At 44.5% G+C, this 22,456-nt stretch overlaps 1 protein-coding gene across 2 annotated transcripts in view; it reads left to right on the top strand.

The window, feature by feature from the left end:
- Positions 1-5,038: 5,038 nt before the first annotated feature.
- Positions 5,039-22,456, top strand: part of LOC144532649 (leucine-rich repeat-containing G-protein coupled receptor 5-like) — a 50,974-nt gene continuing 33,556 nt past the window's right edge. The window contains exons 1-3 of one of the 2 annotated variants that reach the window (XM_078273538.1): positions 5,039-5,670; positions 16,428-16,499; positions 22,010-22,081. In XM_078273538.1, the coding sequence (XP_078129664.1) occupies positions 5,351-5,670; positions 16,428-16,499; positions 22,010-22,081 (464 nt within the window). In that variant the 5' untranslated portion in view covers positions 5,039-5,350. The remainder of the gene's footprint in view (positions 5,671-16,427; positions 16,500-22,009; positions 22,082-22,456) is intronic. The other variant, XM_078273537.1, reaches the window with a different exon arrangement.

Raw genomic sequence — 22,456 nt, 5'->3', positions numbered from 1 at the left:
TCGCTGAGTTGCCCGACTCAGGTTGGAGTTATATAAAGCTCTGCTGAGATTTAGATCATCAGTTAGGATGTTAAAGTTGTAATTTATCCTCCAACTAAACGTACAAGCATCGGAAATAGAACTTTGACCATAACTTGTGCATACAAAATATAACCCTTTGCACTTAAAGTGCTCATGTTATGCTCATTTTCAGGTTCATAATTGTATTTACAGGTTATTTCAGAATAGGTTTACATGGTTTCATTTTCAAAAAACACCATATTTTTGTTGTACTGCTCATTGCTGCAGCTCCTCTTTTCACCCTGTGTGTTGAGCTCTCTGTTTTAGCTACAGAGTGAGACCTCTCACTGCTGGAACATCTTTGTTGGGAGTCGCACATGCTCAGTAGCTAGGTAAGGACTACATGCTCAGTACCTAGGTAAGGACTACTAGCCAGTCAGAAGCAGAGTATGAGGGCGTGCCCTGACAGTACCTAGGTAAGGACTACTAGCCAGTCAGAAGCAGAGTATGAGGGCGTGCCATGCTAGCAGCTAGGCGAGCATTATAACGTGTGTTCCAAAGTGACCACGTTTGTCTCTGAAGTAAAGGCTGGACTACAACAGAGCTGTTTGGAGCAGTTTGTGAACAGTGTTTTCTGTTGGAGATGGTAAGTCCCTTTGGGGGGGACTTTGGGCTTTTTCACTTTGGAAGCCTGTAACATGCACAAAAAAGATATATAACACAATAAAGGAAAGGGGAAGAAGCCAAATAGCATAATATGAGCACTTTAAGTTAAAGTGGCTATATGTAACTTTCAGTTGGTGTTGATTCTAGCGGCCACTTTGGACAACAGCAGTAGTGTTTTTAACACACCTGCTGTCGTAAAGCTCTTTTCTTTACAGTGCTGTATTGCCCACTGTAGATTACTGAGTTAGCGTTATGGGGAGGTCATATAGTCGCTTAAGTTACAGATGCATCGTTGCGTTGCCATTTAATGTCGGCTACTGACGTACAACCACATCGCACACTGTAACGTTATTTTATGAATGAAATAGACATTTTACATACCTGAGGGCCAATTCAGGGTCGGTTTTGAATCATTTACAATCCTGTAATTGTCTCCATCTGTTAATGTTGCCTTCCAGACACAATTATTAGCCCGTAAGTTACGACTTCAAGTCACGACTCACGACTTGGTAGCTTTCCAGTATGTCATCATCCAGATAAACTGTGATTGAGTGAAAGTCGGTTTATTTACGTTTATGTCCAGCAGATTTGTGCGTCTGATGATAATAATAATGACATTTGGCACACCGTCAAAGCTGGCTAGCTCAATATTGTGCCGTTGACAGGGTTCAGGTTAGGCTACCTAACTTTGACGTTAGCTAGCGCTAGCTGATACTAGCGATTTCTAGTCGGCGACATATTTTGGGCTTCATTTAATAAACATAACCTGTAGTAGTACACAATCGTATGTGTATTGTTTTGATTACAATGTGTGGAATTGTGTGAAATGTACTTTACATTGCCTATTTATGTCTATTTATTTCTATTTCTCACCGTTAATCACCGGCGTCTGTACAGCGTCAGCAGGGGTCGCCATTGTTTATGCGTGTGTGACGTCAAAAACTGTAACTAGGAGTACAACGATCTGGTACCAGTTCACGAGTAGTAAGTTAAGGGTTTGACTGCCGTTCCAGGGTACTTTCACAGGTAGAAGGTTGTGAAAGCACGAGTTACGGGTTGCCTGGAACGCAGCATAATAGCCCGACCGAGTGTGACTCACGTTATCGTTGTCCCTTTCCCTTTATCTTTTAGTTGTTCTTCATTTAATTTCCTTCTTTTCTGTGATGGTCCTGCCCCGGTATCATAACTACAACAGATAACTTCTAAAATAACATTAAAATACAATTAGGCCTATATAAAAACATCTCCTGCATCCTTTTACCTGGCTCTGCTGGCATACTCTAACACAGGCTTTTCCGGTGTTACAAAGAAATTCAATTTCAATTTATCGCACCGTTGTGACGAAAAGAGAGCTGAGCCAGAAGGCAAAGCTCTCAATCTACCGGTCAGTTTTTGTTCCTACCCTCACCTATGGTCATGAAGGCTGGGTCATGACCGAAAGAACAAGATCCAGGGTACAAGCGGCCGAAATGGGTTTCCTCAGGAGGGTAGCTGGCGTCTCCCTTAGAGATAGGGTGAGAAGCTCAGTTATCCGTGAGGAGCTCGGAGTAGAGCCGCTGCTCCTTTGCGTCGAAAGGAGCCAGTTGAGGTGGTTCGGGCATCTGGTAAGGATGCCCCCTGGGCGCCTCCCTAGGGAGGTGTTCCAGGCACGTCCAGCTGGGAGGAGGCCTCGGGGGAGACCCAGGACTAGGTGGAGGGATTATATCTCTAACCTGGCCTGGGAACGCCTCGGGATCCCCCAGTCGGAGCTGGTTAATGTGGCCCGGGAAAGGGAAGTTTGGGGTCCCCTGCTGGAGCTGCTACCCCCGCGACCCGACCCCGGATAAGCGGATGAAGATGGATGGATGGATGGACAAAGAAATCTGTGACCCGTCAGAATGTGTTACTGTAGTGCCGTCTACCGGCTGCAAATCATTCTGTGACTTTGCGGGAAAAATCAGACCTGGGCAGATGCCTTACTAAAAACTATATAAAAATAGCTTTCTTTTCACTGTTAGGGCCCTATCTTGCACCCGGCGCAGCGCAAAGCCCGACACAAGCGTCTCTGCTATTTTAAGACCGTCCAGTGCCCACGTCGTTTAAATAGCAAATGCACCTGCACCCATCTGTGGCCCATGGGCGTGCTGGTCTTACAGGGAGGTGTGTTCAGGTGCATTCTGGGCGTGCTGGTCTTACAGGGAGGTGTGTTCAGGTGCATTCTGGGCGTGCTGGTCTTACAGGGAGGTGTGTTCAGGTGCATTCTGGGCATGCTGGTCTTACAGGGAGGTGTGTTCAGGTGCATTCTGGGCATGCTGGTCTTACAGGGAGGTGTGTTCAAGTGCATTCTGGGCGTGCTGGTCTTACAGGGAGGTGTGTTCAGGTGCATTCTGGGCGTGCTGGTCTTACAGGGAGGTGTGTTCAGGTGCATTCTGGGCGTGCTGGTCTTACAGGGAGGTGTGTTGAGGTGCATTCTGGGCGTGCTGGTCTTACAGGGAGGTGTGTTCAGGTGCATTCTGGGTGTGTTGCTATCTTGAAGCAGTGGGAAGTGATGGCACCATTGACCAACAAAAACCTGGTCTAAAGTCAATAACGCAGCATTTCATTGTTATTTTAACAGAGCATTAGTAAAATGCTCCTAGGCTCGTGCACAGCACGTGCACACTATGCTTGTTACACACACAGGGACGCACAGCAGCACACACACACACACACACACACACACACACACACACACACACACACACACACACACACACACAGGGACGCACAGCAGCACACACACATGCAGAAGATTACAAATAAAAACATTACGGTGCAAATCCTCCATCATAACAGCAATGCTCCAAGGTCCAAACGCGCCTGGCTTTTAAAGGGAATGGGAGATGATCTCTGATTGGTTGATTGCATGTTACGCCCAAAACACACCTCTGATTAATGAAGACACTAAGTACAACCCTTTAGAACCGGCGTACGGACCCTTTTTTCCACCGTCAAAGTAGTGGATTTGGACACGCCCTGAATGGACCTGCGCCAGGCACTTCACGCATTTATGACCATTGTATGAAAAATTAAAAAGTTACATGTAGTCACTTTAAAAAAAGTGACCTACTGAAGTAAAGGATCTGAGCACTTTTTCCACGGATGCATATCACTCGTCACACACAGAATATGATGCATTGCTGCAGATTAAACTACCCAACAGTAAAAGTGTTAGAATGAGCACACCCTTAAACATCTACAGCAGGAAAATGCATTTTCATTATACTACATAAATACTTTTACTTAAGACGAGACACTTTGTCTAGTTATGTCTGTAGATTTCTTCTAAATTCACCAAAAGTTAGCATTAGATAATGCCTCATTTGTATATTTAAAACACAACATCTATAGTAAATAATTGTCTTAATGCAGTGATCAACTGGGGAAGTTTCATTGTGATATTTACCATCAGCAAGTTGGATTTATTGCATGAATGTTGTGCCTTTTTTTGTAAAGATGTGTTGATTCATTAATTGATTATTTGTTTATTTTCTGACCTTTGTGCTGCTCATCTGTTGTCACAGACAGACACACAGACACACACACACACACACAGACACAGACAGACACACACACACACACACACACACACACACATACACAGACAGACAGACACACACACACACACACACACACACACACACACACACACACACACACACACACACAGACAGACACACACACACACACACACACACACACACATACACAGACAGACAGACACACACAGACAGACAGACACACACACACACACACACACACACACACACACACACACACACACACACACACACACACACACACACACACACACACACACACACACACAGACAGACAGACACACACACGCACGCATGCACACACAGACAGACAGACACACATACACACACACACACAGACAGACACACACACACACACACACACACACACACACACACACACACACACACACAGACACACACACACACACACACACACACACACACACACACACACACAGACACACACACACACACACACACACACACACACACACACACACACAGACACACACACACAGACAGACAGACAGACAGACAGACAGACAGACAGACACACACACACACACACACACACACAGACAGACACACACACACACACACACACACACACACACACAGACACACACACACACACACAGACACACACACACACACACACACACACACACACACACACACACGCACGCAGGCATGCACACACAGACACACACACACACACACACACACACACACACACACACACACACACACACACACACACACAGAGAGAGTAACCTAGCCTATATAAAAGTAAACGGGGCTGACACGCTGTTGTAGTGTGAGTAGAGGGACACACACACACACACACACACACACACACACACACACACACACAATCACCCACTCACTCCGGCTCTGCCGCTGCACGCGTGCAGCCTGGAAAACGACCAAACTTGCAGTCTTCAACTCAAACAACTTGCACTTTTTATTTCACTGTTTTATATTCTTTCAATCCGGATAAGGTTAAATTAATCTCAACGGGGCTGTGGCCAGAGACCGGTAACAACCTGATCCAGATCCTGTTGTTTATTTTTTTTTTAGCTGGGTTTGAAACTTTTAGCCTCCGAGGAGAAACCGCGGCGGACATGCCGGGGTTTGTGGCTTTGCTGGCCGTGTTTGCAGCCCTCTCGGGCGGGTCAAGGAGCTCCGTGACTGCGGTGGAGATGCAGAGCTCCGTGGACGGGGAGGAGGGGACGACACCGGCCGCGGCGGCGGCGGCGGCGGAGGTGAACAGCTCCGCGGTGGCCCGGGTGGAGAGCTCCGGGGACGGGGACAGAAGAGCGGGGCAGGCTGGCTGTCACGGCCGCTGTCGGTGCGAGGTGGACGGGCCGCTGCACCGGGTGGACTGCTCGGACCTGGGTCTCCGCGAGGTACCGAGCAACCTGAGCGTCTTCACGTCTTACCTGTGAGTTTTAATGTCTCATTTACAACATGTTGCCCTCAATACGCAGCCAAAACGTGTGTGTGTGTGTGTGTGTGCGCGCGTGTGCACGTTTTTATTTCGAATTTCTAACCTGTTGCTCTAAGCTGCTACCCAAAACGTGTGTGTGTGTGTGTGTGTGTTATATGCAGTCGTGAGAAACGGAGCACCTGTCCACTCGGCCTCTGTTTATGTCTCTCGCGCGCTGCTACAGTAATACGCGCGTGCATGCCATGTTGTTTTTTATGGAGGTTAAGAAGATGTAAAAACATTAAAGAGACTAAACTAAACAAGAGGTCTGCAGGTTCTTAGAGAGTTTCCTGGAGTCGCTTCCACTTGTTAAGAAAGTTCCAGGTTTTCTCCCGGAAGAGGTCTGGGGATAGATGCAGGTTTTAGGGGGATGCTCGAGAAGTTTCAGAGGTCCTTTTTATTAAGAGATCTTGGAGCACTTGAAGAGGATTCACTGGTTCTTGAAGATGGTTGAACGTTTCTTGAGGAATGTCTAGATGTTGTTAAAGAGGTTCCTGGAGCATTGGAAGATGTTTCACCGGTGAAGAGGTTCCGCGTGTTTGTCTACGCTGCGTGTATATGCAGAATATAGCACGTTGCTATCCGCGTGTATGTCTACGCCGCGTGTATATGCAGAATATAGCACGTTGCTATCCGCGTGTTTGTCTACGCTGTGTGTATATGCAGAATATAGCACGTTGCTATCCGCGTGTTTGTCGCCGCGTGTATATGCAGAATATAGAACGTTGCTATCGCGTGTATGTCTACGCTGCGTGTATATGCAGAATATAGCACGTTGCTATGCATGTTTGTCTACGCCGCGTGTATATGCAGAATATAGCACGTTGCTATCCGCGTGTTTGTCTACGCCGTGTGTATATGCAGAATATAGCACGTTGCTATGCGTGTTTGTCTACGCCGTGTGTATATGCAGAATATAGCACGTTGCTATCTGCGTGTATGTCTACGCCGCGTGTATATGCAGAATATAGCACGTTGCTATCCGCGTGCATGTCTACGCCGTATTGACAATGAGGACGTACGTCATGGTAGCTTGCTGTCACGTGACGATTTGGGAGGTGTCTGAGCCCGCCCACCATTTTGGGATCCTACGCTATCGGTTGCAACAGTGTAAGAGCGACACAGAGACGGAGCAGGAAAGACGGCTCGAGGAATTAGCATCACGGCGAACGGGTTGGGTTTAGGAAACGTGACACGCGGGACACGATCCCCGGTCTCCTGGGTGAACCGACCAACCTCCCTACGCAGATTTTCTCCCTTTCGTGCTGCTCGCTACGGCGTCAATTCACACGCAATCTCAAGGTAATGTAAGTCAATGGAGGCCAAACGGCGTTGATAAACACGCTAAAAAGCGAGTATGCGTCTTGATAACACGCCAGTAATGGCATACAGATTGGCGTGTACGCCACTTCATGAGATCAGTCTGCTTCTTTAGTTTCAGAGGTCCTTATTAAAGAGATCTTGGAGCATTTGAAGAGGTTTCACTGGTTCTTGGGTATGTTTCAGGTGTCCTCCTTTTTAGGAGGTTTTCTTGAGGAAAATCCGGGGTTACGGCCGGGGTTCTGTAGCCTCGTGAGAGCGTCCTGATCTGGCGAGCTCCAGTTTTCCACTCGCAGATCAGTCTGGCATCTTGAGACAGAGAAAATGTGGTGGTACGGTACGTTTTGGAAAAGCGGTGTAATGTTTGTGGTGTAATTTGTACTGGGGCGGCCTCTAGCTCACCTGGTAGAGCGTGCGCCCCATGTAGGCACAGTCCTTGGGTTCCGGCGGCCCGGGTTTGAACCCGGCGGCCTGAGTTCCAGTCCAACAACAGTGTCACTGAAGTTTCAGTGTTTCCACTTGAGTGTAAACTGCTGTTGAAGCGAAACACTAAAACTAATTCAAGTCCATTTCACATCACAGCAGGTGACCAGACAGCTCTGGCAAAACCATGACATCACTGTGGAGTGTGTGTGTGTGTGTGTGTGTGTGTGTGTGTGTGTGTGTGTGTAAACCTGCCTGTCTTGGCTGTGGTCCTGAAGCAACACAATGTCCAGGATTTAAATTTCACTCTCATTAAAGAAAAACCTTCTTCTATTCAGAATAGCGCTGTGTGTGTGTGTGTGTGTGTGTGTCAATGAAAGCACTTTCCTTACAGTTTGTCTAAGACAGGCAGATGGATACACACACACACACACACACACACACACACACACACGGCAAAAGTCGATCAAAGGTTCTTTGTGTCTTTATTAAAGCTCCAATCATGAATCAAATCCAACACAACATCAAGGTGTGTGTGTGTGTGTGTGTGTGTGTGTGTGTGTGTGTGTGTGTGTGTGTGTGTCTTTGTGTGTTTCTGTGTGTGTTTGGCAGAGTTGCCGGTCATAGTCACCAGTATCCCACAATCCATTTCAACTTAGTCACCTTTTTATGATGCATTCAGGTGCTCTTTGACAGCTCAGTATCTGCCAGGTGTTTGTGTTCAGGCGGTGAGGCTTCATGTTTTTATGTATTTCTTTGTTTCTGTATTTACTTTTTGTTTATTTCATATTCATGTTTAAATATGTTTTTACGTGTGCACCATCCACCAAGGCATATTCCTAGGAAGTGTTTCTGATGTACAGAGGTGGAAGAAGTTCTCAGCAGGCGCGGAGCCAGATGTTATAAACATTCAGGACTTAGACCTAAACCTAGAGGGGGGGCGGGGGGACCGAGGGCATGCTTCATTTATGGCAGCTAAATGCACTATTTTTTTTAAAGTGCTCATATTCTGCTTTTTTTGGCTTTCCCCCTTTCCTTCATTGTGTTATATATCTTTTTTGTGCACGTTATAGGTTTACAAAGTGAAAAAGCCCAAAGTCCCCCCCAAAGAAAACACTGTTCACAAACTGCTCTAAACAGCTCTATTGTAGTCCAGCCTTTACTTCAGAGACAAACGTGGTCACTTTGGAACACACGTTATAATGCTCGCCTAGCTGCTAGCATGGCACGCCCTCATACTCTGCTTCTGACTGGCTAGTAGTCCTTACCTAGCTACTGTCAGGGCACGCCCTCATACTCTGCTTCTGACTGGCTAGTAGTCCTTACCTAGCTACTGCCCCATTCAAGCCCATTTCCAAATTTTCCAAATCGAGGCACCAATCACAACCGTTGAGGCGGGCTTTACACGATGACGATTGCGCAGCGACGGTGAGCAGCTTCTTGTTTACATTCAACATGTAGGTTGAAGGTCTATCCCATTGCGCCCAGAGGCATTTGAGCGACGTCCGTTGGTGACGCCCCTTTGGAAATGGGCTGTGAATGAACCTTCCCCAGACCCACTCTCAGTTACAACTGAGAGTGGGTCTGGACTTCTTTTACTTGAGTTAAAGATCTGAATACTACAATAAGCTCAGGCCATACGTCGTTTTCTGTGTATTGTTTAGAATATTTGTACTTTCTGATGCGTCGTGAGAAGTTTTAGCAACTTTCAGTAACTGATCTCAGACAGACGGACATTAGGGGGAGTCAGATACAATAACTGTCTGTCTGTCTGTTTGACCACCTTCACTCTGAATACTGCCATCTGTCAATGCCTGTGTGTGTGTGTGTGTGTGTGTGTGTGTACACTAGCTGCATGCCTAAGCAGAGAGGTCCGCAGCCTGAATGGGTCTGTAAAGTCTCTTTTCTGCCCGTGATTGACGGCAGGAGCACAGGAATGCATTTAGCCTTAGTGCGATGAATGAACCGATGTACATATGAAGGATTTTTGTAGTCCCGCCCCTTTTGGCAGCCATATTGGACGTCCTGAGCTCAGCTGACCTCACCATTACATCGCTGATCTGTCGCCTCAAACCCTTTTGAGTCGCAGATCAAACACTTTTAGTTGTTTCGCTTTTGTTTACATCAGAGATTTCAAGAAAAAAATATGTATATTTTGTAAAAAACTATTCTGAGTATGAAATACTCAATTCTATATATACTTGAAAGGTACAATGTAGTTGTATTTTTTAGAATAAAGTGTTACATCCTTGTAAATTGTGACTTTATTTGAGAAAGAAACAATATAAAAAGGATCCCTACAGAGATAGACCTTTTAGTTAAAGAGTAAGATCCTTTTAGTTTAACATGCAACAGCCCCGAAATCACCATCACCAAACTCCACCAGACTCCATGTAAATAATCAGGACTTTTAGCGTGTATAGAGCCAGCATATCTCCACATGTAAATGGGTGAATTAAGGGTTTATTTCAACCAAACCAGAGTGGTGATTGTTGGAACAGTGGGAAGATGAACCAAGACGGCTTTTTGATAGTTTTATTTTGTTTCTGTCGACTTTGAATGAAGTGTGTTTTACGATGATAAAAGTCCTGATTATTTACATGGAGTCTGGTCGGTTTGGTGACGGTGGTTTCAGAGCTGGTTAATGTTAAACTAAAAGGATCTTACTCTTTAACAGAAAGGTCTATCTCTGTAGGGATCCTTTCATAATGTTGTCAGACACTTAGAATAATAATCTGAGCCTCTCAGCTGTAAAAACAGAACTTTTAGTGGATGGAAACATCACAGACAGGTAAGTGGACTACCTGTCTTCCTGTTAGGCCATGTGTGATTTTGTAGCGCTGCAGAGTTTACGCTGCTTTCCTTAAAGTTAGTAATTCACTTGCAAAAGAGAGCAAATACATTGAGAACCAGTCACCAATACACGACTGCAGTTGACAGTCGTGTGGTTTCAAACTTCTAAGACAAATCAGCTTTGCATAATGTTTAATAATGAAGGAAATACATTCAACATGTTAGTTAGACCTCAAGGAGAGAAACACCGACTGTAAACAGGAACAAGAAAACTCCTCAGGGCACCTTTTTAGTTTAAAATCTTTCGATAAAAAGTCAAATCAACATAATTAAATCTCTCTCTGCTCTTTAAAGATAGTTTAAGGCTGTTTGTTTGCAGCATAAAACAGATGTGTACAGAGCTGTTGTTCATCCCGTTGGTGTCTTTTTCTTTGGGACGAGGTAGCCAAAGCCTGACAGCACAGATCGGGGAATAAACCCCCCCGCCGGTCACTTGCCCTGGGGACCCCCCCCCCCCCCCGCAAAAGACTGAAAGAAAGACAGAAGGAGAGAGGCCTCGCTGTCATCCTACGCTGCCGAACTACACAACTCTCTTTGCTTTCTTTCATGCAGTTTGTCTTTCTGTGGCCGCCGACATTTGAATAAATGTCTGATATCCATCACAAACACACACACACACACACACACACACACACACACACACACACACACACACACACACACAGGTTTGTTTCACTATCTTTGTGGGGACCCGTCATTGACATAATGCATTCCCTAGCCCCTTACCCTAACCTTAACCATCACGACTAAATGCCTAACCTTAACCCTTACCCTCACCCTAACCAGAACCTCATTCTAACCCTAATCCTAAAACCAAGTCTTAACCCTCAAACAGACCTTTAACCTTGTGGGGTCCAGCATTTTGGCCCCACAATGCTGTCGGGACCCCACAAGTATACTGGACTCCCGGTTTTTGGACCCCACGAATATAGTTAAACAAGGATACACACACACACACACACACACACACACAGAAAGCTTCATTACTCAGAGGGATGAAACACACAAACGTGGTTAATGTATTCGTCTTCTCTTTTATCCTCGTGTCCTTGATCTTCATACACAGCTCGTCTTCTCCTCCGTAAAAAACTAAAATCTGTTTGAGGATCTAAGCTTAATAATAACAATTACACGTAATAACATTTGGATCTGTGACTTAAACTGAAAAAAGGTCCAATAATAAAAAGGTGGAGCGGCTTAAAATAAAAAATAAAAAAGTGAAATGTTTGTCATATGTAACCCTCATGTTGTCTTTGTGTTTGTCTCGGTGGAAATATCAACATTTTGTGGTTTCTACACTTTTCTCGATGTTTTTTTCCATTTTTTTTTTAGTTTTCTTAATTATGTTTTTATAAAAAAATTTTAACACTTTTTTTTGTTGCTTTTCTGAAGTTTTTATCACCTTTTGTTGATGTGTTTTTTTTTTTTTTTTTTTTTAATCTATTTTTCGGATTTTTTTCGGTCACTTTTTTCATCGTTTAAAAAAAACATTACATTACATTTTTTTTTGTAAACGAGTCAAATTTCAACCGAGGACAACAGGAGGGTTAACAATGTTTAAGTCAAGATACAGCAGCCAGTCCCTCCAGAAGAACGTGATTATATGAGCTCATAACTCAATGCATAATCAGCCAAAGTCCGCATATTTATGCGGGGGGGGGGGGGCACTTTCGGCGCATAAAATGTAGATTTCCGTGCAAAATATGCGAAAAATATAAAAAAAGTCCCGTATATCTTAGCAGAAAGATGAAAAATGTTGCGTTTACTTCACACGAGAGCAGCCGTTTTCCCCTGTTTCCATGCGAACGTTATGAAGCCACGATGAAACGGCCGTTTTTGCAAGTTTCCGCAATTTTTGCAAGTTCCTGCATATTCCAGCGCATTCTTTAAGAAAACGTGACGCATAATTAAGGATTTTTGCCCGCAACAATCACAAAAAAACTCATTTTTCTGGAAGAACTGAGCAGCACTGCACAGAGGGGAATAATCACAATGTTAGCACCTTTTTAGACACATTACAACAAACTTCAGCTTGACATAATGCATGTGGCGTCTCTGCCGGGATTTAAAGTAACGGTCTGTGGGTCCGAACAATGACCTGCTGCATAAAATACATTATGCAACAGCCGAAGGGTCCGTGCAGCCAAGTCAGAAATACTTTATTTTGACATTTTTCCAGCAATATTCGAAACACAGATGAAATAAACAGATACTATGGATTTTGGACTCTTTTGTTGCATCCTCTTTGGGAACTTGGGACTGACACAGAGGTGTTGGTTACATTTTTAAATGTTGCTCCGTTAAAGGTCCCATATCAGTCTCATTTGTAGGTTCACACTTGTATTTTGTGTTTCTACTAGAACATGTTTACATGCTTTATTCTTAAAAAACACTATTTTTCTCAGTCTGTCTGTATGAATATACCTGTGTTCACCTTCTGTCTGAAACGCTCCGTTAGTCTGCTCTGATTGGCCAGTGTTTCCGGGTCTAATGTATCTGCGCTCTCAGAGTCTCTGCACCGTCATTGCAGCCGGGGAATGACTGTTGCGGCACTGTAGCAAAGGACAGAGCCACAAGTTGTAAAACATTTGGGGCTCAGCCCAAATCTGGGGGGGAGGGGAGGGCGTGCTCCTCTAGGTTCCCCAAAAAAAGTTCCCCAAAAATAAGAAATACAGATAATAAAAACACAGACAAGTGCCTGATGATAAATCCAGCGCTTTCAAAATAAAAGCTCCAGTGTCAGAAAGGTCAGAATAATCTCAGCATCAAGTGAACCTATGATGTCATAGCTATGACATCATAGGTTTCAGTCAGCAGGGTAATCAGTGGAGGGTATCTCCTTATTGTTAAAGCACAACAGAGTCCTGTGTGTCTCAAATCTCAGGAGCGAAGGAAACAAAAAGCAAACAACACACTGTTGTTGTTGTTGTCATCTTTCTCTCTCTGCTTTAACTGCAAACAGTAGTTTACTGTATTTAAAGATATAATACGTAACTGACTAGAGCTATGTTCTGTTTGTTGTTGAGTTGTGTAGCCTACTGACATTATAGAGGCAGAAAATTACAAGTTCTTTTTTAAAGCAAGAGTTTTTGTCGCTAAAAAAAGCCGTTCAGCAAAAAAAAAAAATTTTTTTTTAATCATTACTGTTTATGTTTAGATATACGACCACATGAGCTGTGTGTGTGTGTGTGCGTGTGTGTGTGTGTGTGCGTGTGCGTGTGTGTGTGCGTGTGTGTGTGTGTGTGTGCGTGTGTGTGTGTGTGTGCGTGTGTGTGTGTGTGTGTGTGTGTGCGTGTGTGTGTGTGTGTGCGTGTGCGTGTGTGTGTGTGTGTGTGTGTGTGTGTGGAAGCAGTAAAAGTCGATCAGCCGAAACACTGTTAGTCTGCTCAGAGTAAAGGAACGTTTTTGCACAAACAAACCTTCTTCTGTGTGTGTGTGACTACCTGTTGTAAAGCTACACACACACACACACACACACACACATGCGCACACACGCACACACGCACACACACACATTAACAGGTTTTATGGAGTGTTGAGAAAGTTTCTTAACAAACGGTGTATTCAACCTGCAGACACACCCTCAGTGTGTGTGTGTGTGTGTGTGTGTGTGTGTGTGTGTTGGACAGAGACAGTCTGTCTCCACTTCCTTTCAGGCCTAACCCTCCTGAGTGGAGAGACGTTACCTGTCGATAGTTATCTGGCAACACAATGGAGCAGAAAGTAGACGTGTGGGTCCGATAAGGAAAGAAAAGGAAGGATGTCATGTTCCTGTCGCTCTCAGCCAATCAGAAACTCTGATGTCACCCTGTTTTTGTAGATAACTTTAACTGTGCCTACCATACGACCTAGACCACTGGTTCTCAAGCTTTTTTCAATAATGTTCCCCCTTTGAACGGTGTTTTTAAGCCATGTTCCCCCTAACCAGTGCGAATAATTTTTGGTAGAAAAAAACAAGTCTCTATAAAGAGGAAGAATACAGCGACAACAGCCTTGGAACATTTAAATGATGATGGATAAATGGCGACAAAAAAAGACGGTAGAAAGACGGAAGTAAGGCAAGAATAGGTCGGAAATAGTAACAAATACTTACAGTAGAAAGAAGGAAGGCAACGCTAGGGTGACAGAAGTGACAAAAAAATCCCAAAAGAGAAAAATACAGTAGAAAAAGTAAGGAAGAAAGGCAAGAAAAGGTCAAAACAACACGTATCCTCTGCAGTCCTCCAGAGTACCCCTAGGGGGACACGTACCCCCTGCAGTCCTCCAGAGTACCCCTAGGGGGACACGTACCCCCTGCAGTCCTCCAGAGTACCCCTAGGGGGACACGTACCCCCTGCAGTCCTCCAGAGTACCCCTAGGGGGACACGTACCCCCTGCAGTCCTCCAGAGTACCCCTAGGGGGACACGTACCCCCTGCAGTCCTCCAGAGTACACCTAGGGGGACACGTACCCCCTGCAGTCCTCCAGAGTACACCTAGGGGGACACGTACCCCCTGCAGTCCTCCAGAGTACACCTAGGGGGACACGTACCCCCTGCAGTCCTCCAGAGTACACCTAGGGTGACACGTACCCCCTGCAGTCCTCCAGAGTACCCCTAAAGGCAGCTACACACCGAGCTGATAATCGTCCGTTGGACAGTCTGGCGAGGTCGGTGACTCGAGTCTGTTCGGTGCGTCCCGTGCCGTCGTCCGTTGGAGGAGCTGTCGGCCTTTTCTCTTCGGTGTGATCTGAGGCACTCTTTGACCGACTCGGGGAGACTGATCAGTCCAACTGCCCTTTTCTGCCGACGGTCGGTTGGTGTGTAAGCAGCTTAAACGGACCCACGGACCCCCATTTGGGAAACACTGGCCTAGAAGACTCTGAAAAGACTTCGAATACAAACAAAGTACATTTTAATGTCAGAAATCAGGAATCAGAAAAGGTTTTATTGCCAGAATAAGAACACTTATGTGGAATGTGTGAAAGGTGCATACGTAAACAAACAAACAAACCAACATATTAAACGTTAAAAGGGACAGAAACTTCAGAAGAAACGACAAAAACAGGGTGGGCCAAAATGTACTGGGAACCTAAACTGAAATGCGGGCCGGATCAAAATCTGCGAAGGGGGCCGGAGTTGGCATTACGTCGTTTAGAGGTTCTGAATTTTGGTTTTGATTACTTTTGGATGAATCGTCCGGCCCCATCGAGGACTTCTTCCAGCTCTGCAGGAGAAACTCTGGTTTCAGTCGTTCTTTTCTTTTCTTTTCTTGCTCTCCGTCTCTTTCCAGTAACTTCCACTCCCGCCTTGTTTCTCACTCAGGTGTGTGTTGACTTTCACCGCCTCTTTGAAGGAGTGTGTGTGTACGTGTGTGTGTGTGTGTGTGTGTGTGTGTGTGTGTGTGTGTGTGTGTGTGCACATGTGCGTGTGTTTCCTGAGTTTGAGTGGTTGCTTTGTCAAACTAAATGCTTTTAAGCGTGTAATGCATATGTGTTGAACGGTGTGTGTGTGTGGAACAGTGTGTGTGTGTGTGTGTGTGTGTGTGTGTCTGTGTGTGTGTGTGTGTGTGTGTGTGTGTGTGTGTGTGTTGAACAGCCTCTCTGTGGCTGCTTTATGTCTCTTTAATGTGTTTGTATTACTAATCGGCTGTTTACGTCAGGATGTTGCTTTTTATGGTCTCATAAAACATTTGTAAAAGCTCCAGTACAACTAATATTTTCTTTATTTAACATGTTCAAGATTATTCATACGTCATTTGTCTGACCACAGTTTAAATTGGTTAGTTTCTTTCAGGGCTGCGACTAACGATTCTGTTCATTGTTGATTATTTGCGGCATAAATGGGATTAGTCGTTTGGTCTCTGAAATGTCAGAAAATGAAATCTCTCTCTCTCTCTCTCTCTCTCTCTCTCTCTCTCTCTCTGTCTCTCTCTCTCTGTCTGTCTCTCTCTCTCTCTCTCTCTCACTCTCTGTCTCTCTCTCTCTCTCTCTCTCTCTCTCTCTCTCTCTCTCTCTCTCTCTCTCTCTCTCTCTCTCTCTCTCTCTCTCTCTCTCTCTCTCTCTCTCTCTCTCTCTCTCTCTCTCTCTCTCTCTCTCTCTCTCTCTCTCTCTCTCTCTCTCTCTCTCTGTGTCTGCAGTGATCTCAGCATGAATAATCTGACTGTGTTGTCCGCTGGAGCTCTGACCAACCTGCCCTTCCTGGAGGAGCTGTGAGTCACACACACACACACACACACACACACACACACACACACACACACACACGCATACAAACACACAGTTTACTTCCTCAACACCTGCTGGAGTTCTGGGAATCTGGTGTGAATCAAAGACTTCCACGTCTTCAGGAGCAGAAAGACTTTATGACAGCTTGTTGTAATGCTGAAAGACAAACAGCCGTGGCCTCTAGTGTTGCACGTTGTACAGGAGTGAAGCGTCGCTGTGTTTGTGTCTCAATCCCTTTGAAATCTTGATGAACTCCGGTCAGTGACTGAGAGACCGAGGGGTTTGATGTATTGGGTGAGGGTGTCTGAGCGGGCGACCGGCTCAGATATCTGTGAGGACACGATATGTAATGTCATCTCTGCTCACCTACAGGCAGTGAGAGAGAGAGAGAGAGAGAGAGAGAGAGAGAGAGAGAGAGATCCCTGAACAGAGATTATTATTATAACAATAACTATTATTATTAAAGTAGCAGAATATCTCAAAACAAAAGAAAAATAACTTTTCGGTGACCATGATATATATATATATATATATATATATATATATATATATATAATAATAATAATAATAATAATAATAATAATAATAATAATAATAATAATATATATATATATATATATTTGGAGAGTGGAGACGAAGAGAGGAACGTGTCTGTACCAACACACTCTCACATCACATCGCGTAAAATACGGACGCTTGGTCATGTGCCTTTGGCGTTTGTTATTCATGCTAAAAGTCGCCTTTATTAATAATAATAATAATGTATACTTTTTTAATCCCACAAGGGGAAATTACAATGTTTTCACTCTGTTGTTATTACACAGAGGCCTGAATTACACGCACATGCTCAGTACCTCCACATGCACTAATGGAGAGATGTCAGAGTGAGGGAGCTGCCCATGGAAAGGCACCCTGATCAGTTGGGGGTTCGATGCCTTGCTCAGGAGGTGAACTGGCACCTCCACCACCATACTTTGGTCCACATGGGGACTTGAACCAGCTGGTTCCCAACCCAACTCCCTACAGACTGAGCTACAGACTGAGCTACAGACTGAGCTACTGCCACCCCCAGCGTCGGGACTCTTGGCGTCCTTTGGCGTTTGTTATTCACGCTAAAAGTGCGGCCTGTACATTATGCCCATGCACCTGCGTCACTTTTAAGTTTTTACTTAACCCTTGTGTTGTCTTCCCGTCGACCGTGCAATTTTTGGTTTTTCTGGGTCAATGTTTTGTCGCTTTTCTCGATGTTTTTGTCACTTTTTGCGACCTTTTTGTTACTTTTGCTGCACTTTTTTTTACGGTTTTGTTGGTTTTTTTTGAAGTTTTTTTAAGCTTTTTCTGAGATTTTTGTCACTTTTTTCAACGTTCTTTTATGAATTGTTTTTCAAATGCTATTAAATTGAATAAAACACCCAAATTCAATGAAAGCAGTGAACTGATCATTTATTTAAATGGAGAAGAGCGTTGTAGTGAACCGTCCACGTTATATATACAGGAGGATTAAAACAGAATAGGGGATGCAATTGTTAGGACCTACTTTTGACCGTGTCACTGTAATGGATATAAAGTGATACATAAAAGTTAAAATCAGATCATTTTAGTTTGATTTTGACAGCTATTTAAGTGATTATTGTATGAGGACTTAATCCTTTTTCTTCCTTTTTACGTTACTGTACAAACACGGTATTCCCAGTCAGTCGTTGCTTTGAGACCAGTAGAAACACGGGGCTGTCCCCGGTCCTGCAGGTCTGTTTACCTTCAGAGGCCAAACGGAGTTCAGCCAGTCCGCATGTACCCAGCATGCACCTCTGCGGTGTCCTATCGCCGTAGTGACGTTTCTCACGCCACGGTGACAAATATCACACACTCATAGACACACGCATATGAACACACACACACACACACACACACACACACACACACACACACACACACACACACACACACACACACACACACACACACACACACACACACACACACACACACATACACAGAGACACACACACACACACACACACACACACACACACACACACACACACACACACACACACACACACACACACACACACACACACACACACACACACACACACACACAGAGATACACAGACACATATATACACACACACACACACACACACACACACACACACACACACACACACACACACACACACACACACACACAGATACACAGACACATAGATACACACACACACACACACACGTACACACACACACACACACACACACACACACAGATACACAGACACATAGATACACACACAGACACACACACGTACACATACACACACACACAGATACACAGACACATAGATACACACACAGACACACACAGACAGACACACACACGTACACACACACACACACACAGCTGGCAGCAGAGCAGAACAGCAGTCAGAGTCATGTTCAGGTCTCTGCGAGGTCAGTTGTTCACAGGCTGAACCTCTTTCTCTGTCTCTGTCCATTTTTTTCAATTTTCAAAACAAAGTAAAACATATAAGCAACTCAAATAATATCGGTCATGTTGAGGGGTGGGAAGAAATTAAGAGCTTCTCTGGTCCTTCTTTCTCTTATTGTTTTTATACATTATTTATAGATAAATAACATTTAATTAGCATCCCTCAGTGTCTATGTTCAACTCGTTGGGCTTGAAAACACACAAGAAATAACCAATCACAGAAATAATAATCACTGGTCCGACTCGTAGCCGTTCAGTATTTCTGAATAGTTTTTTTAGTTTTGATAAGTTGTTGTCATTTATTTTAGCTCATTATTAACAGTTATTCTACAGAGAGACTGGCCTGACCAGGCAGACCTACATCCAGATGTTGGGTCTGGGATCTCCCCATTGGCTGGGCTCAATCTGAGGGGCGGGATCAACGGTTGTCTTTCAAATTCCCTCTGCACGCAATAGGATAGCACTACAACCAATCAGAGCAACGCTAGTTGATAGATTAAACTTTTGCAGTATCCGGTCGGCAAAACTCTGAACACATCTTCCTTTTCTAAGAATGACTTCAGAGCCGTTCTTTGTTCTTTTCTCAAAAAAAGCTGAACTCCAAGTCTTCCAGAGACGCTGTTCACCAGCAGCAGCAGCAGCCATAAGCCCCGCCCACCGACTCTACACACCAGTGGTTCTCAAACTTTTTTCAATAATGTTCCCCTTTAAACGGTTTCTTTAAGCCAACCCCCTGACCAGCGGTAATCATTTTCGGTAGAAAAAAGAGTCACTATAAAGAGGAACAGTACAGCGCTGTCAGCGATAGATTTACTAAACAGCCTTGTAATTGAAAAAAACATTTACATTTAAATGCTAATGAGAAATGAGACAAAAACTGTAAAAAAGACAACTTGTAAAAAGATGGTAGGAAGGAAGGCAAGAATAGGTCAAAATAGTATCAGAAACTTCATAAACAGTGACATAAGAAGAAAAAAGACAAAAACTTGTAAAAAGTAGAAGGAAGGAAGGCAAGATTAGGTCTAAAGAAGGCGACACAAATGTCACATTTTTGGTAGGAAAAAAATAATTCTGGACAACAGCCTTGTTATTAAAAATGTTGTTAAATATCTCACGTACCCCCTGCAGTCCTGCAAAGTACCCCTAGGGGTACACGTACCCCCATTTGAGAAACACTGCTATACACGACGTGATTGGCCTGACCAGAGTTTGGTTTTTCCAGCTCGCAAGCCAACGGAGAGTTGCTAGACGACCCTGTCTGCAGATTACATCTGCTGCTGCTAGGGTGGTCTAGATTTCTAGGTCGTTTGTACAAGCAGCAGTTTCCGCCTATTTTTATGTTTGTAGAAGCGGAGACCTCTAGTGGCCGTAGTAGTTATGACGGGAGTAGTCTCGCATTGCCAGACCTTCCTCCACAGCACTGCAGGGGAGGGTCTGGCTAGTCCACACAGCATTCTGGGACGGGAGAAAAACGTGCTCTGGTTTATTGGCATTTCTTTAAACCAATCACAATCACCTTGGGCGGGGCTAAGCTCCGGACGGAGCCACGGTGCCTCTGCTACATAGTCTCGGGAAGGAAGTTGTTTTGGTGGAACATGTGAGTACGTTTAAAAGTAGTTTTAGTCGTGCGAGAGAAAACTCAGATTGGACAGATAGTCTAGCTAGCTAGCCTGCCCCTGAAGCTAATCTGCCGCTGCAGCAGACGTTAACGTTACAGACACTACAGAAAATGAGCCAGATGAGGCTGACGCTTTACGCGATAACGTTACAAAAAAACCCATGGGGTTGTTGCTCTGGGACACGTCGTTTGGGATGGGCGAGTCTAATGCTGGGGGGGGGGAATTACAGTATACTCACTATAAAAAAACTAGACTACACCACTGTCGTGGATATAGACTACGACGGGAGCAAAGCAGGAAGTAAGGTGAGGAAGTATTAGAGTGGGGATTGGTTAGGGTTAGGGTTAGAATCATAGACTGTATATAAGAATGGACCAACAGATCCCGTGGCTGTGGACGGAGACCAGTGAAGGATATTAGAAGCACTTTTCCGGTGAGCGCTGAAATCTGGATTTTGAATACGTGTGGTCCTCCGTGTTTCCTTCTTCAAACGTGCCGGGGGCCGGGAAGCTACGATACCCGTTAGCAGCATTAGCAGCAGCTGGGAGTTCATCATGTGACAAAGAAAACGTGAAAGGTGGAGCAGTATGTCCTGTATGTCCCTTACACACACACACACACACACACACACACACACACACACACACACACACACACAGGTGGAGCAGTATGTCCTGTATGTTTCTTACCGGCTACACGTGATCTCAAGATGGAGCATGAATATGGAGGCGTCTACCCCGAGTTCATGCAAACGCAAAGTGTAACATTTCAAGCCAAGGAATCATGAGGATTGATGGTAGAGAGTAAATATTTACATGAAAAAGGACACGTTTGTCAGCGGGCAACACAGATTTTGATAATGAACAACTAAACACGCTACACACTGGACCTTTAAGTAAGTAGTTTTTGTGCCTAAACATAACCAAACTACAACCGTTGATCTCGTTTTGATACTTTCACAGTATTTTTATAGCACCTCGACTTGCTTTATAATAAAGTAAAGTAATCTGGAAGTCTCACTTTTTAACAATGTGGGACCTTTTAGGTTTTTGAACAACTGGGTCCTTGTTATCAGTTCACTTCCTCTGAGATCACTTGTTCAGCTTGTGAACCTCGATGTCAACAAGAAAACCACCTGAGACTCAAAGTAAATGTCTTGTAGTTTGCTCCAGAGTATGACTCTGTAGGCTAGTATCTGTATTTTAAGGTTGTACTGCTGTATTCATGACAAGTTAATGGTAATGCTGTTTGTGGAAGGTGGATTTGTTTCAGTCGATGTGGTTATTTATGTGCACAGATGAACAAATCCATGGTCAAACTGTTGTTTTTTTTACATTACAGTAATGCATCAGGATCTTTCCTCTGCCTCTCTCTCTGTCTGTCTCAGGCGTTTGGCGGGAAACGATCTGTCAGTCATCCCCAGAGGAGCGTTCACCGGCCTTTACAACCTGAAAGTGCTGTAAGTCCACACACACACACACACACACACACACACACACACACACACACACACACACACACACCAAAGTCTTCAAACAGTCCTTTGAAGATCCGGTGATACCGCTTTACAATGCAGAAATGTCCTCACTACGATTGTTTAAGAGAGCAACCCACACACACACACACACACACACACACACACACACACACACACACACACTGTAATAATGTGTGGTATGTTTACTGGTGCTAATCATTCACAGAGACACTTTCATGTGTAAGTGTCTCAGTTTAATGAACAGTTTTTGCACATGTTGACTCATCCCCAGGTCACCATTTATGTTCATATTCCAATGTTTCCTTTAGCCTGTAGCTCCGTATTTACCACACAGAC

This window comes from Sander vitreus, chromosome 17 (genome assembly GCF_031162955.1).
Source record: "Sander vitreus isolate 19-12246 chromosome 17, sanVit1, whole genome shotgun sequence".
In the NCBI taxonomy this organism is placed as follows: domain Eukaryota; kingdom Metazoa; phylum Chordata; class Actinopteri; order Perciformes; family Percidae; genus Sander; species Sander vitreus.
The sequence above is the reverse complement of the archived record's forward strand: the minus strand, read 5'-3'. Positions and strand labels throughout refer to the sequence as shown.